This window comes from Erinaceus europaeus, chromosome 23 (genome assembly GCF_950295315.1).
Source record: "Erinaceus europaeus chromosome 23, mEriEur2.1, whole genome shotgun sequence".
Taxonomy (NCBI): Eukaryota; Metazoa; Chordata; class Mammalia; order Eulipotyphla; family Erinaceidae; genus Erinaceus; species Erinaceus europaeus.
In genome coordinates, this window is record NC_080184.1 from 14,400,225 (window position 1) to 14,416,702 (window position 16,478).

Below are 16,478 nucleotides of genomic sequence, written 5' to 3' on the forward strand. Positions count from 1 at the left end.
GAGGGGGGATCACTTCACAGGCGGTGAAGCAGGTCTGCAGGTGTCTGTCTTTCTCTCCCCCTCTCTGTCTTCCCCTCCTCTCTCTATTTCTCTCTGTCCTACCCAACAACAACAACAGCAATAACAACAATAACAACAAGGGCAAAAAAAATGGGAAAAATGGCCTCCAGGAGCAGTAGATTCATAGTGCTGGCACCGAGCCCCAGAAATAACCCTGGAGGCACAAAAAAGGGGGGAACCCCCATAGGACCTTGCCCTCAACTTGGATCAACAATGGTAGAGAATGTTCCATCCCCCAAAGGGAGGCTGGACAACATACTCTATGCTACACCTGAGGAAGACGGGTCCTGATATGGGGGCAGCTTGGAACATTCCTACTCATGACCACAGACTGTGAGCTCAGATCTACAGGCATGCAGAGGTCACACAGGCTCCTAAGCTGAATATGGGCCCCAGATCACATCAAATCGATGGGGTTTACAGTCAACAATATTTATACCCCTTTCCCATATTTGGGAGCTACTCTCTTCCCTGATCCATCTTTCTTGTCCTTTTTCCAGCCATGACATCATCTCCCCAGACAATAACCTGGGTCCACCTGCATATCAGATTTCAGGCTCAGGGTAAAAAAAAAACAAAAAAACAACAAAAAAAAACCCACTAGTGTAGCCACAGGCCCTGTGGAATATAACTAAAATATGCCTACTAGCTATCTGCAGAATGGAGACCCCCCCCCAACTCTTCATCTGCACTATTCCAGCCTTTAGGTCCATGGTTGGTCAACAATTTGTTTGGCTTTGTATGTTAACTCTCTTTTCAGCCACCAGGTCCCAGATGCTAGCATGATGCCAGCCTGACTTCCCTGGACAGACGACCCCACCAATGTGTCCTGGAGCTCCACTTCCCCAGAGCCCTGCCCCACTAGGGAAAGAGAGAGGCAGACTGGGAGTATGGATCCACCTGTCAACACCCATGTTCAGCGGGGAAACAATTACAGAAGCCAGACCTCCCACCTTCTGCATCCCACAATGACCCTGGGTCCATGCTCCCAGAGGGTAAAGAATAGGAAAGCTATAAGAGTTGTACCCCTCTTATCCTATGGTCTTATCAGTGTTTCCTTTTTAATAAATAAATTTAAAAAAAAAAAACAGGAAGAGCAAAATCGACCAACACAGTCCAGTGTTGATGAACCATCGTGAGAAAGACTCTGGTGAATAGGTCTACCAGAAAAGCAGAAATAACCCAATAAGAAATTGGGCCAGAGCTTTCTTTTTCTTTTCTTTTTTTAAATTATTTTTTATTTTATTTTATCCTTGCCTCCAGGGTTATACCTGGGGTTCGGGGCCTACAGTATGAATCCACTGCTCCTGGAGGCCATTTCATCCATTCTTTGGACAGGACAGAGAGAAGTTGAGAGAGGAGGGGGAGATAGCGGAGAGAGACAGAGAGACACCTGCAGCCCTGCTTCACCACTTGTGAAGCTTCCCCCTGCAGGTGGGGGGCCGGTGGCTTGAACCCAGGTCATTGAGTAGGCCCTTGCCCTTCATGCTGTGTGCACTTAGCCGGGTGCAACACCGCTCAACCCCTTACAGCTTTTTTTTCTACCAGAGTCTGGCTGACGGTGGTGTTGGGGATTGAACCTGGGACCTCAGAGCGTCAGGCAGGAGAGCCTCCTTGCAGAAGCACTGTGCTAACTACCCCCGCCCATGACTAACACTGTTAATCTTAAGATACAGTTTAGAGAGGCCAGGTGATGGCACACCTGGTTGAGTGCTTGTGTCACAGTGCGCAAGGACCCAGGTTCAAGCTCCCAGTCCCCACCTGCAGAGGGGAAGCTTCACGAGTGGTGAGGCAGGGCTGCAGGGGTCTCGCTGTCTCTCTCCCTCTCTATCTTCCCCTTACCTCTGGATTTCTGGCCGTCTCTATTCAATAAATCAATAAAGATAATAATAAAAAAAAGGTTTAGTGGCCTGGGAGGTGGTGCAATGGATAAGGCACAGGACCCTTAAGCATGAGGTCCTGAGTTCAGTCCCCGACATCACATGTACCAGAGTGATGTCTGGTTCTTTCTCTCCTACTATCTTTCTCATAAATAAATAAAATCTCTAAAAAGTAAGAAAGAAAGAGAGAAAGAAAGAAAGGAAAAAAGAAAGAAAGAAAAAAAGACAGGAAGGAAGTAAAGGTTTAAAATCTGTTGTTAAAAATGAATTTCAGTGGCTCAGGAAATCATTTAACTGGTGGTGCAAAAAGGCTTTTCTACTGAGGCTCCTGGTTCAAACCCCAGCCGCCCCCTCTCTCTTTCTCTCTCTGTCTCCATCTTTCTCTCTCTCTCTCTCCCTCTCTCTCTCTCTCCGTCTCTCTCCCTCTCTCTCCCTCTCTCCCTCCCTCTGTCTCTCATCTGAAATTCCCTCTCATATACATACACATGTATAAAATAAATCTTTAAAATATTTTCATATCTTTATTTACTGAACAGAGACAGCCAGAAATCAAGAGGGAAGAGGAGACAGAGAGGGAGAGAGACAGAGAGACACCTGCAGGCCTGATCCACCACTCGTGAAGCTTCCATCCTGCAGGTGGGGCCCAGGGGCTCAAACCCAGGTACTTGCACACTGTGACTAATGTGTGTTCCACCAGGTATGCCACCACCTGACCCTTTGTGAGGGGAATATTTCTCTGTCTCTCTCTCTCTCTTCCTCTCCCTTCCCATCCCCTCCCCTTCTCCCTCTCTCTCCCTCTCGATTTCTCTCTCTCTTTCTCTCTTTTTTTAATTTTTTACATTTATTTATTTATTTCCCCTTTTGCTGCCCTTGTTGTTTTTATTGTTGTGGTTAATGTTGTTGTTACTGATGTCGTCGTTGTTGGGTAGGACAGAGAGACATGGAGAGAGGAGGGGAAGACAGAGAGGGGGAGAGACAGACAGACACCTGCAGACCTGCTTCACCACCTGGGAAGCGATTCCCCTGCAGGTGGGGAGCCGGGGGCTCGAACCAGGATCCTTATGCTGGTCCTTGTGCTTTGCGCCACCTGCGCTTAACCCGCTGGGCCACCGCCCGACCCCTTCTTTCTCTTTTTTCTTTTTAAAGAAAAAAGCATATCAAATTAAGATAACTATGACTAACACTTTTAACATGTTTCACCAGTTATCTTAAGATAAGATTTAGATTCTGTTGTTAAAAATGAATAAATTGGGAGTTGGGCGGTAGCGCAGCAGGTTAAGCACAGGTGGTGCAAAGCTCAAGGACCGGTGTAGGGATCCTAGTTCGAGCCCCTGGCTCCCCACCTGCAGGGAGTCGCTTCCCAGGCGGTGAAGCAGGTCTGCAGGTGTCTGTCTTTCTCTCCCCCTCTCTGTCTTCCCCTCCTCTCTCCATGTCTCTCTGTCCTAGCCAACAACGACATCAATAACAACAATAACTGCAGCAATAGAACAAAAGCAACAAAAGGGAATAAATAAAAGTAAACATATATATATATATATATAAAGAAACAGGCTGGGGGTGTGCATCCACCTGTCAATGCCCAGGCTCAGCGGAGAAGCAGCCACAGAAGCCAGGACTCCCACCTTCTGCTCCCCGTAAACAGCCTTGATCCAGACTCCCAGTGGGGAGAAGTGATAGGAGGATAAGAGGACTCTGCACTCCAGCCCCATCAGCACCAGAGAGAGAGGAGGACACGGAGAGGGACACATGGAGGCAGCTACGCTGTCAGGAGTGGCTCAGAGGGAAAGAGAGGAGAGAGTGAGAAACGGAAGGGGCAACTGTGTATAAACGTGGACAGACAGTTGTAGAGAAGATGGTTGGCCCGTGTCCACAGCCTTAGGGGACTGTGGCGGGTCACAGTGAGGAGACCGAGACTCAGAACTCTGGTGGTGGGGATGGCGTGACCCAAACCCCTGCAGACACGCAATTCTGTGATATAAAAATAAATTTAAAATAAAATGAAATGACTTTTGCTATGAAAAAAAGAAGGAAAAGAGAGAAAGAAAGAAAGAAAGAAAGAAAGAAAGAAAGAGGGAGAAAGAGGCAGCCCAGCATGCTGCTTCATTCCAGAATAAAAGGTCTCTGTGGTGTTTATTTTTATTTATTTTAATTTTCCTGGTTTGTTCACTGAGGTTCAGGGTCTCTGAATCCACCCTCCCCGGCCCTCCTGCTTCCTGAAACCCTCCCCCAAGTCAGGTGCCCTGCCCCCCCCCCCCCGTTACCTTTTCCAAGAAGCCTTCCAGGGTCTCCCTTCACCTGTTAGTATCCAAGAGAAGCCCCCCAGTGGGCAGCCTGGAGGAGGAGGCCCAAGGCCGCTCACTCGCTCACTCACTCTCACAGCGTGGAGCTCAGATCCGGGGAGAGCAAGGCAGGGGAGCCATAAGCGGGTTTATCCTGGGGATCCGGGGCCCCTCGGGGGAGGCCTGTGCCCTGGGTGCTGCTGGGGGGCCCGCGGGGACCCCAGAGTTGGTCTGTGTCCTCAGGGAAGCCTGCAGGTGTCCCGGGCTCCCCTGGGCCCCTGCGGCCTCCAAACCTTCCTGAGCGCCCTGGGAGGTGAGCTCAGAGCTGGGCGTTCCCTGCGGGCCCAAGGCCAGCCTGGCAGGGGACAGGACGGGACGGGGCTCCTAGCTAGGCGGGGAGGAGGGGGGGGCCCCAGGTGAGGTGACCCCAAGATGAGCCCAGACCTAGAGCAGCACCGTGACTCTGAATAAAAGGAAAAAAACAAAAACAGTCGGGGCCGGGGAGGTAGCCTAGTGGTCATGCCAAGGACTTCCATGAAGACCGCGATGGGAGGGGCCAGGCAGTGGCACACCTGGTGAAGCGCACATGTTAGGAGGCGCAAGGACTCGGGTTCGAGCCCCCGGTCTCCACCTGCAAGGGGGAAGCTCATGAGTGATGGAGGGGGCTGCAGGTGTCTCTGTCTGTTTCTCTCTCTCTCCCCCATCCTCTCCTCCATTTCTCTGTGTCCTGTCAAATAAAAATAGGGAAAAAAGGGGGGGAGTCTACTAGATGGTGTATCATGGTACCAGCACCGAGCCCCGGTGATAATCCTGACAGCAATACAAAGGGGGGAAATATTAGACTTCCGGGAGCTGGGCGGTAGTGCAGTGGATTAAGTGCACGTGACACAAAGCGCAAGGACCTGCAAAAGGATCCCGGTTCGGGCCCCCGGCTCCCCACCTGCAGGGGAGTCGCTTCCCAGGCGGTGAAGCAGGTCTGCAGGTGTCTGTCTTTCTCTCCCCCTCTCTGTCTTCCCTCCTCTCTCCATTTCTCTCTGTCCTATCCAACCACAACGACATCAATAACAACAACGATAATAACTACAACAACGATGAAAAACAACAATGGCAACAAAAAGGAAAATAAATACATAAGAAAAATTAGACTTTCATGCCTGAGGCTCCCAAGTTCCATGGTCAGTTCCTAGCACCACAATAAGCCAAGCTGAGTGGTGCTCTGGTAACAGAAAACAACAGATAAATAATGGTAATAATGATGGTTATGAAGGAGAAGAAGGAAGAGGAGGAGGAGAATGATGATGATGAGAAGAAGGAGAAGGAGAAGGAGGAGGAGGAGAATAATGATGATGATGAAAAGAAGGAGAAGGAGGAGGAGGAGGAGGATGAGAAGGAGGAGAAGGAGAAGGAGGAAGAGGAGAATAATGATGATGATGAGAAGAAGGAGAAGGAGGAGAAGGAGAAGGAGGAGGAGAGTGATGATGATGATGATGAGAACAAGAAGGAGAAGAAGGAAGAGGAGGAGGAGAGTGATGATGATGATGATGATGATGATGAGAAGAAGGAGAAGGAGGAGGAGGAGAATGATGATGATGAGAAGAAGGAGAAGGAGAAGAAGGAAGAGGAGGAGGAGAATGATGATGAGGAGGAGGAGAAGAAGGAGAAGGAGGAGGAGGAGAAGGAGAAGGAGAAAGAGAAAGAGAAGGACTTTTGTTTTTAAGTAACTATCGGTAGGGTCAGACAGTGGCGCACCTGGTTGAGCGCACACATCACATGCACAAGGACCCAGGTTCAAGCCCCCGGTCCCCATCTGCAGGGAGGAAGCTTCACAAGTGGTGAGACAGGGCTGCAGGTGTCTCTCTGTCTCTCTCCCTCTCTATCTCCCCCCTCCCCTCTCGATTTCTCTCTGTCTCTATCTAGTAATGAAGAAAGAAAGAAAGAAAGAAAGAAAGAAAGAAAGAAAGAAAGAGAAACATTTTAAAGGAACTATTAGTCCATGAAGAATGTTTTTCAGCCTCTCTTTCTCCTCAAGTAGGATTAAAGACATTACTCTGACACACTGGCTAGTAATCACATCAGGACTTCCTGCCTCAGAATTCAACACTAACCAGTGTGTCACATTCTGGACCTCATGGCTTTATGATTTTGATAATTGTATATCTATCTTTTGGTTTGTGTTATTTAACTGAATTTGTGGATTATTCACTCATTTATGTAAATTATGAAAATAATTATTTAATATTTATGTACTATCTAGAATGTCTGGAGAATAAAATTAAATTAAATAGGTACCTTTCTTGAAATACAATTGCTTCCTAGGTGCTGTTCTTTCTAGGTTAGGGAGAAGAGAGTGAACATGAGAGTTCTACAGTTATGTATCTGGTCTGCGACAGTTTATTTCTAGGATGTAAAAACTAAACCCACCCAGCAGGCACTACCTAAATTGGATCTTACATGATGGTCACAGAGGAGGAAGGAAGATTTTCTCTTTCTCAGTGAGGCTCTCTGTCAGCATGTATGCAGCACCAGCTGGAACCTGAGGATCCCGGGTCTGGATACCTGGTATAAGACACTTGTGAGCCCAGGACCACATAGAAGAGAATCTTAAATGCACAGCCAACCTCGTGGTCGTAAGGAGAATTTTGCACGAGTAGACTTAAGGACACAGTCTAAACTTTAGAATAGGGTGGGTGAGGGATTTACATGTTTTTGGCACTGACAGGTGATTCCTTGAGAAGATTTAGTCATCAGATCACACAAGGGAAACACTGTTGAGACTTGCAAAAGGTCAGAACATCTCATGATGATCTACAAGTTTCTTTATCCCTCTGGGAGTCTGGACCCAAATTCTCTGTGGGGAGCAGAAGGTGGGAGTTGTGGCTTCTGTCATGGCTTCTCCGCTGGACATGGGTGTTGGCAGATGGATCCACACCCCCAGCCTGTGTCTGTCTGTCCCTAGTGGGGCAGGGCTCTGGGGAGGGGAGGCTCCAGGACACACGGGTGAGGTCAGGGAGTCAGGTGCAGAGCGGGTTAAGTGCACGTGGTGCAAAGTGTAAGGACAGGCTTAAGGATCCCGGTTCGAGCCCCCGGCTCCCCACCTGCAGGGGAGTCACTTCACAAGCGATGAAGCAGGTCTGCAGGTGTCTGTCTTTCTCTCCCCCTCTCTGTCTTCCCTTCCTCTCTCCATTTCTCTCTGTCCTATCCAACAACGACAACATCAATAACAACAATAATAACTACATTGGTGAGGTCATCTGCTCAGGGAAGTCAGGTTGGCATCATGGTAGCATCTGCAACTTGGCAGCTGAAAAGCATTAAGATAGAAAACAGGACAAATTGTTTATTAATCAGGAACCTAAAGGTAGGAATAGAGCGGATGAAACTAGAAGTCTTCGTGTTAGAAGAAGCCAGGAAGTCTATTTTAGGTCTGTTCCAAGGGGCCCATGACTTCACTAATTTTTGCCTGAGCCCCACAGCTAACATGCAGGTGGGCTAAAGGTGTTGTCTGAGGAGGTGGTGTCAGAGTTGGAAATAGAACTAGAAAGCGGGATCAGGGCAGACAGCAGCTCCCAAACACGAGGAAAGCATGTAAATACCGTTAACTGTTTACCCCATGGATGTGACCCAGGACTCACGTCATACCTCCATGTCCAGTGGAGAATCCATTACAGAAGCCAGAGCTCCCACCTTCTGCACTGCATAAAGAATTCTGGTCAGGGGCCAGGTGGTGGCGCACCTGGTTGTGCGCCCATGTTACAGTGCGCAAGGACCCAGGTTTGAGTCCCTGGTCCCCACCTGCAGGGGGAAAGCTTCACAAGTGGTGAAGCAGGTCTGCAGGTGTCTCTCTGTCTCTCTCCCTCTCTATCACCCCCTTCCCTCTCAATTTCTGACTGTCTCTATACAGCAAATAAATAAAAATAAAAATTTTTTTTAAAAAAGAATTCTGGGGAGTCGGTGGTAGTGCAGCAGGTTAAGTGCAGGTGGCACAAAGCACAAGGACCGGCATAAGGATCCCTGTTCCAGCCCCCAGCTCCCCACCTGCAGGGGAGTCACTTCCCAGGTGGTGAAGCAGGTCTGCTGGTGTCTGTCTTTCTCTCCCCCTCTCTGTCTTCCCCTCCTCTCTCCGTTTCTCTCTGTCCTAGCCAACAACAATGACATCAGTAACAACAACAATAATAACTACAACAATGAAACAACAAGGACAACAAAAAGGGAATAAATAAATAAATAAATGTTTAAAAAAGTAAAAAAAAAATTTTTAAAGAATTCTGGTCTTGGTTTCTCTCTCTCTCGCTCTCTCTCTCTTTCTCTGCATTTCTCTCAAAAATAAAATAAATTTAAAAAAAAAGAATTCTGGTCCATCCTCCCAGAGGGATAAAGAACAGGGAAGCTTCCAATGGAGGGGATGGGACAGGGAACTCTGGTGGTGGGAACTGTGTGAAATTGTACCCCTGTTATCCCACAATCTTGTCAATTATTATTAAATCATTAATAAAAAAAAACAAGAAGAAGAAAAGAAAGTTAAGGTTTGAAAGCCCTTTTTCCCAGCTGTAAGTAGACACCGAGTTCCCTAGAAGTTAAAAAGTCACACCTGAGTTGTGTGGGTCCCGCTGGGATCAGGGCCCCGGAGAACATTCCCTGAGAGACCTCACCTGTGCTCAGCTGCAGAGGGAAACGTAAAGGGAAAAAAGCTGTACAACTCTCTCTTCCCAAAGAGACACTTGAGCAGAGACAGGTCGCGGAGACAGCACAATTAGAAAAAGCCCTAACAAGACTCAAGGGACCAGAGCCCAAGGAGGAAGGAGGGGACGTAAATTGGATTCTGTCATGGCTCAGGGAAGCTCCTATGAAGGACAGACTTGCTTCTTCATCCAACTAAATGCCAGAAAGACCTGGCTGGCGAGAGCTGCTTCTCCTGCAGACACCTCACGGCCAGACGGACACCTGGCCCAGGTGAGTGGGGACAGGGGATGTTTACGTGCGGGGTGGGGGGGAGTGAGAAGGGATGGCAAGTAATCTGAGAAGCAGTTTGTGCTTCCTGCTTTTAGATAATTTGTCTATAAAACGCAAACACGGCCTCCTCCCCTCTCCAGAGTTCTGTCCCCCTAGGGACAGACAGACACAGGCTGGGAGTGTGGATCCACCTGCCAACACCCATGTCCAGCGGAGAAGCAGTGACAGAAGCCACAACTCCCACCTTCTGCTCCCCATAAAGAATTTGGGTCCAGGGAGTCGGGCGGTAGCGCAGCAGGTTAAGTGCAGGTGGCGCAAGGATCAGCGTAAGGATCCTGGTTTGAGCCCCCGGCTCCCCACCTGTAGGGGAGTTGCTTCCCAGGCGGTGAAGCAGGTCTGCAGGTGTCTGTCTTTCTCTCCCCCTCTCTGTCTTCCCCTCCTCTCTCCATGTCTCTCTGTCCTATCCAACAACAATGACAGCAATAACAACACAACAATAACAACAACAACAATAATAATAACAACAATAACCACAACAACGATAAAACAAGGGCAACAAAAGGGGGTAAACTAGTTTCCAGGAGTAGTGGATTTGTGGTGCAGGCACTGAGCCCCAGCAATAACCCTAGAGGCAAAAAAAATGGGTCCAGACTCCCAGAGGGGGAGAAATGTCAGGGGAAGATGCCCAGAGGGCTCTGAACCCCAACTCCATCAGGACCCGGAGAGAGAAGAGGGAAAAAGGAAAGACACTCGGAAGTAGTCACAGGTGTGGGTGTGACTTACACAGGAAGAGAAGGCAGCACCATAGAAAAAAAGAGAGAGGAGGGAGTCGGGCGGTAGCACAGCGGGTTAAGCGCACAGGTGGCGCAAAGCACAAGAACCAGCGTAAGGATCCCGGTTCGAGCCCCCAGCTCCCCACCTGCAGGGGAGTCACTTCCCAGGCAGGTGTCTGTCTTTCTCTCCCCCTCTCTGTCTTCCCCTCCTCACTCCATTTCTCTCTGTGCTATCAAACAGCAATAACAATAATAACAATAACAAGGGCAACAAAAATGGGGGGAAAAAACGCCTCCAGGAGTAGTGGATTCATAGTGCAGGCACCGAGCCCCAGCAATAACCCTGGAGGGGAAAAAAAAAAAAAGATGAGAAGAGAAAACACACAGCAGAACTTGGACTGGAGTGGGTGTCTTGCACCAAAGTCAAGGGCTCTGGGGTGGGGGAGGGCTCAGGTCCTGTAACAGGTGGCAGAGGAGGACCTGGTGGGGGGTGTATTGTTCTGTGGAAAACTGAGAAATGTCACACATGTTCAAACTATTGTATTTTACTGTTGACTGCAAACCATTAATCCCCCAATAAAGAAATTTTTTTAAAAAAAGAAAGAAAAAAGGGTCTGCATGTTTAAAATAGGTAGGTCATTGCAGCTATCAAGAACAATAAACCCACCTCCTCTGACCCATCTTGGATGGAGTTGGAAGGAATTATGTTACGTGAGCTAAGTCAGAAAGACCAAGACGTGTATGGGATGGTCCCACTCATCAACAGGAGTTGAGAAAGAAGAGCACAGGGAAACTCAAAGCAGAATCTGACTGAGTCTGGAGAAGGGCACCAGAGTCAAAGTCTCTGGGTGGAGGGTGAGGGTGGATGTTTACCTTCACTGGGGGAGGAGGGGTGGGTGGGTGGTGGGAATGGTGTTGATGTCCACTCCTATTAACTTAGAGTCTCATAAATCACTAATTAATATGAGAGGAGAAAAAATGGATTGAATGTCTCAAACTTTTGGATGCATAGACCATAGGATCTGAGTATTTGTTCCTTCAGTCTAAGCACTTAAGACTTCAAATTGGTAAGCAAATTGAATTGCAACAGTGGGCTCAAATTGTTAATACATTTCTTTCTTTTTTATTGTTGTAGTTATTATTGTTGTTGTTATCGATGTTGTTATTGGATAGGACAGAGAGAAATGGAGAGAGAAGGGGAAGACAGAGAGGGGGAGAGAAAGACAGACACCTGCAGACCTGCTTCACCGCCTGGGAAGCGACTCCCCTGCAGGTGGGGAGCTGGGGACTCGAACCAGGATCCTTACGCCAGTTCTTGCGCTTTGCGCCGCGTGCGCTTAACCCACTGCACTACCGCCCGACTCCCTCCAAATGTTTTAATAAATAGGAACTCAAAGATAGGAATAAAGCAGAAGAAATTAAGGCAGCCAGATCTCCCACTTTCCAGAGCCCCTCTCCCAAAGAATTTTGGTCCATAACTCCCTGAGGGGCAGAAATCTTAGGCATGGGTGGCTGATATCCTGGTTTTTGTAAGTTGGTTTTCTTTTCTACACAATCACATTCTTTCGTTGTTTGACTCTATCCCATCTGAATTCTTTCATCCTTTCTCTTAGGTAGATGATCATGCCTCTTCTACTCTCATCTTTTTATGTTTTCTTTCTTTTCTGCCGTTACAGAGCTTTCCACGACTTGCCAATTCCATGTCAAAAAACAGCAGAAACAGTGAGTGTCCTTGTGTTGTTCCTGATCTTACAGAAAATGCGGCTAAAAGTCCTCTTTTGGGGAGATATGCACTGGTTTGTGGTGTGTGTGCTTTACGGAACTCAGAAAGTTCTCTTTTATTTCACATTGTAAAGAAACGTCAAATGTTATGATCTAGAGTTGAATATTTGAAAGTGTAGTCTTGTCATGTGAAATAACATGGGATTTTTCCCTTTAGTGAGTCTCTATGATAATATTTATACTGCTGAATGGGTAGAGGGTTTTATAAAATGTCCTAACAGAAGGACTTGTAAAAATCCTCCCCACACTTTGATAAACTCTGATTATAATAAATGTAAATGGCTTAAATAGTCAACCAAAAAAATATCTTTATCTTCAGACTCCCCAGTCCTTAGAGCCCCGATATTCCAATGTACTTTTTAAAGACTTGTATTACCTCTTAATTGGATTGTTGCTCATTATTAAATAACTAATAAAATAAATAAATAAATAAATAAAAATAAAATAGGCCAGAAAGAAACGGAGATAGAAGGGAAACAGAGAGAGGGAGAGAGACACCTGCTGCCCTGCTTGACCATTTGTGAAGCTTCCTCCCTGCAGATGGGCTAGAATGCTTCCCCCCTGAAGATGGGCTAGAATAGAATTATTTTTTTTTAATATTTATATTTATCAGGGGGCCAGGCAGTCGAGCGCTGAGTTAAGTGCACATAGTACAAAGCACAAGGATCCTGGTTTGAGCTCCCGGCTCCCCACCTGCAAGGAGGTCACTTCACAAATGGTGAAGCAGGTCTGCAGGTCTCTATATCCCCCTTCCCCTCTCTATCTCCCCCTCTTCTTTCCATTTCTCTCTGTCCTATCCACACACAAAAAGATATTATTTGTCTATTCATTTATTGGGTAGAGACAGAGACACATTGAGAAGGAATGGGGGAGAGAGAGAGAGAGCCCTGCAGCCCTGCTTCACCATTCATGAAGCTTCCTCCCTGCAGGTGGGGACTGGGTGTTTGAACCAAATACATTTTTTTCTTTTTTTTTAAATTTATTCCCTTTTGTTGCCCTTGTTGTTTTTATTGTTGTAGTTATTATTATTGATGTCATCATTGTTGGATAGGACAGAGAGAAATGGAGAGAGGAGGGAAAGACAGAGAAGGGGAGAGAAAGACAGACACCTGCAGACCTGCTTCACCGCCTGGGAAGCGACTCCCCTGCAGGTGGGGAGCCAGGGGCTCGAACCCAGATCCTTATGCGGGTCCTTGCGCTTTGTGCCACATGCGCTTAACCCGCTGTGCTACTGGTTCAGACTTCCCCTGAACCAAATACATTTTTTAAAACAGACACACAAGAGAACACACCTTTCATCTTCTCTAGTTATCTTTCTTCTTAATTTTTTATTTACTAATTTTTTAACAGTGAGACTGAAATAGAGAAAAATTGCTAGTCGTCTATGCTCTGCTCTGGTTTATGAAGTTGCCAGGGGCTGAAAAATCTGTGACCTTAAGGGCCTCATCATGGCAATCATGCATTCTGGATCATTGAACCATCTTCCTTAACTTATGATTCTGTTGACTCATTTCAGACATAAAAGATTTTCTGCAGCATCATGACAGTTGGTAAAGATCCAATAAGCAGAGGGGGCCAGATGTTGGTGCACATAGTACTAAATGCTAGGACCCATGCAAAGATCGGGGTTCGAGCCCCTGGCTCCCCAAACCTGCAGGGGAAAATCTTCACATGCAGTGAAGCAGGTCTGCAGGTATCTCTCTGTCTCTCTCCCTCTCTATCTCCCCATCTCTCTCAATTTCTCTCTGTCATATCCAATAAAACGGGGAAAAGTGGCCACCAGGAACAATGGATTCATAGCACTGAGCCCCAGAGATAACCCTGGAAGGAGATAGATAGATAGATAGATAGATAGATAGATAGATAGATAGGGAGAGATCCAGTAAATATTCAAACTGTGCCTTAAGGATTTAATATCCTGGTACCATCTTGTTTTTCTCGAGGTACACAAACAATAAGGAATCTTTCTCTCTCTCAATGATCTTGATAACAGAAGAGAAGTAACACCTGTCAGGGCTTGAAGCTCTTCAACGGATGTCAGTTTCTGTAACGGCCTTAATTTTTTCTTTTTGTCCTCCTGTCTTCTTCCATTGCCTCATCAAACCAGATGCAGCCTCCTCCTTCCCCGGTCAGAACTACAGTGCCCCGTCAGAGCTACTTCTCATCGGCTTCTCCTCCTTCCCGCCCCGCCTCCTCCCGGCCTTCTTTCTGGTCTACCTGCTCATGTACCTGTTCACCCTGCTGGGCAACCTGCTGATCACGGCCACCGTGTGGAGCGAGCGCGGTCTTCACAAGCCCATGTACCTCTTCCTGTGCGCCCTGTCCGTCTCCGAGGTGCTGTTCACCATGGTCATCACGCCCCGCATGCTGGCCGACCTGCTGGCCGCCCACCACACCATCTCTTTCAGGGCCTGCGCCGCCCAGATGTTCTTCTACTTCACCTTCGGCTACACGCACTCCTTCCTGCTCACGGCCATGGGCTACGACCGCTACGTGGCCATCTGCCACCCGCTGCGCTACCCTGTGCTCATGGGCGCCCGGGGCTGCGCCCGCCTGGTGGCCTGGTCCTGGGCGGGGGGCTCTGTGGTGGGCACCACGATGATACTGATCATCTTCCGTCTCCGTTTCTGTGGCTCCCGCGTGATCCACCACTTCGTCTGCCACGTGCTGTCCCTGTTGAAGCTCACCTGTGGGCAGGAGACCTTCCCCGCCACGGTGGCCGTCATCCTGGTGTGTGTGTCAGTCCTGCTGGGCTGTCTGCTCTCCGTCGCCCTCTCCTACGCCTTCATTGTGGCCGCCATCCTCAAGATCCCGTCCACCGAGGGGAGACACAAGACCTTCTCCACCTGCGTCTCTCACCTGACCGTGGTCATCGTGCACTACGGCTTCGCCTCCGTCATCTACCTCAAGTCCACGGCTCCCCGCTCTGTGTACACAGACACCCTGCTGTCCACCACCTACACCGCCCTCACCCCCTTCCTCAGCCCCATCATCTTCAGCCTCCGGAACAAGGAGCTCAAGGCAGCCATCCAGAAATGTATCCACAGGAAAGTCCGTCTCTTGGGTTCTTGACTGCTTCTTGGGTGGTGAGGAGGGGGAGACCCCTTAGAAGGCTGGAGCGTCTGTCTGTCCCCACGATGACTGTTGTGAGCACCAAGGACGGCCATCTCCACACTCCCACAGACGTTTTCTGCGTAGCGTATCACTCTTACTGCCTTCCTTGGTTTTTTTTTCTTTTACCTTTTTTTTTTTTTTACAATTCTACTGTTATTTATTATGAGAGATAACAGAACACTACTCTGTTGCCTTATCCTAGGAATCAGTTAAGACTTCTTCTATTTTTCTGGAGGACAGGTGGTGACGGACCTGACTGAGCACACATACTACACTGCTCAAGGACCCAGGTCCCCAACTGCAGGGGGGAAGCTTCACGAGGGGTGAAGCAGGTCTGCAGGTGTCTCTCTGTATCTCTCCCCCTCTATCTATCCCTCCCCTCTCAATTTCTCTCTGCCTCTATTCAATAATAAATGAATAAATATATATATATATATATATATATATATATATATATAAGATTTTTATCTTCTGTTTATTTAAATATATGTGTGTTCTGGGCCTTTCTCTTTTTTTTTCTCCTCCAGAAATCCCTATGAGTGTTATCATCTCATAAAACTCCTATGCTGTTTATATTTATTTCTCTTAAAAAAAACACTCCTGTCGTTGTTGATTGCTTTTGCTTTATTCTTGAATAAAGTCATTTTTAAAATTTGTTTTAACTGTCTTTATTTGTTTACTGGATAGAGACAGCCAGAAATCAAGACGGAAGAGGGAGATCGAGAGGGAGAGAGACAGAGAGACCCTGCAGCCCTGCTTCGTCACTGGTGAAGCTTCCCCCCTGCAGGTGGGGACTTGGGGCTTGAACCTGGGTCCTTGCGCACTGTAATGTGAGAGCAACCAGGTGCGCCACCACCTGGCCTCACTTTATTCCTTGGTTAAGATTCAGTCAGATTTTCAGCTTCTAGCATTCTGCTGTTGAGTCTCTCAACTGTGTGTGTGTGTGTGTGTGTGTGTGTGTGTGTGTGTGTGTGTGTGTGTGTGTGTGTTTCTTTTACCTCTTTCTTTTCTTCTTTATCGGGGTGGGGGGGAGAATTAATGGCTTACAGTCCACAGTAAAATACAATAGTTTGTACATGCGTAACATTTCTCAGTTTTCTGCACAATAATTCAAAACCCACCAGGTCCTCCTCCACCATCAGCACCAGGACCTGAAAGCCCCCCTCCCCACCCCAGAGTCCTTGACTTTGGTGCACATTCTGCTTGGTCTTTTCCCTTCTGTTCTTCTTCTTCCATTGCTGTCCATGAGTGAGACCATCTCCTCTTCATCCTTGTCTTTCTGGCTGATCTCACTTCACAAGTTACTGACTTGCTAGACACCGTCTTCTTCCACAGAATCCTGAAGTCACAGCCTCCTTATAACTTGTGTGAGCTTCCCCGTCTCATGTGACCTGGGGAGTATTCTCTGCTGTACGAGGTGAAAGGATGAAATGAACTTTCTGGGGGCCGGGTGGCAGTGCACCTGGCTGAGCACACACAGTACAGGCACAAGGACCCAGGTTTGAGCCCCCGGTCCCCACCTGCAGGGAGGAAGCTTCACGAGTGGTGAAGCAGGGCTGCAGGTGTCTCTCTGTCTCTCTCCCTGTCTATCTCCACCCCCTCTCAATTTCTCTCTGTCTCGATCCAATAATAAATAAAAA

General features: G+C 47.9%; 1 protein-coding gene across 1 annotated transcript; it reads left to right on the forward strand.

Moving 5' to 3' along the window:
* Nucleotides 1–5,942: 5,942 nt before the first annotated feature.
* Nucleotides 5,943–14,796, forward strand: LOC103122651 (olfactory receptor 10H28-like). Its single transcript, XM_007533262.2, has 2 exons — nucleotides 5,943–5,951; nucleotides 13,858–14,796. The coding sequence occupies exon 2, from the start codon at nucleotides 13,948–13,950 to the stop codon at nucleotides 14,794–14,796; it is 849 nt and encodes a 282-aa protein (XP_007533324.2). The 5' UTR covers nucleotides 5,943–5,951; nucleotides 13,858–13,947.
* The last annotated feature ends 1,682 nt before the right edge of the window (nucleotides 14,797–16,478 follow it).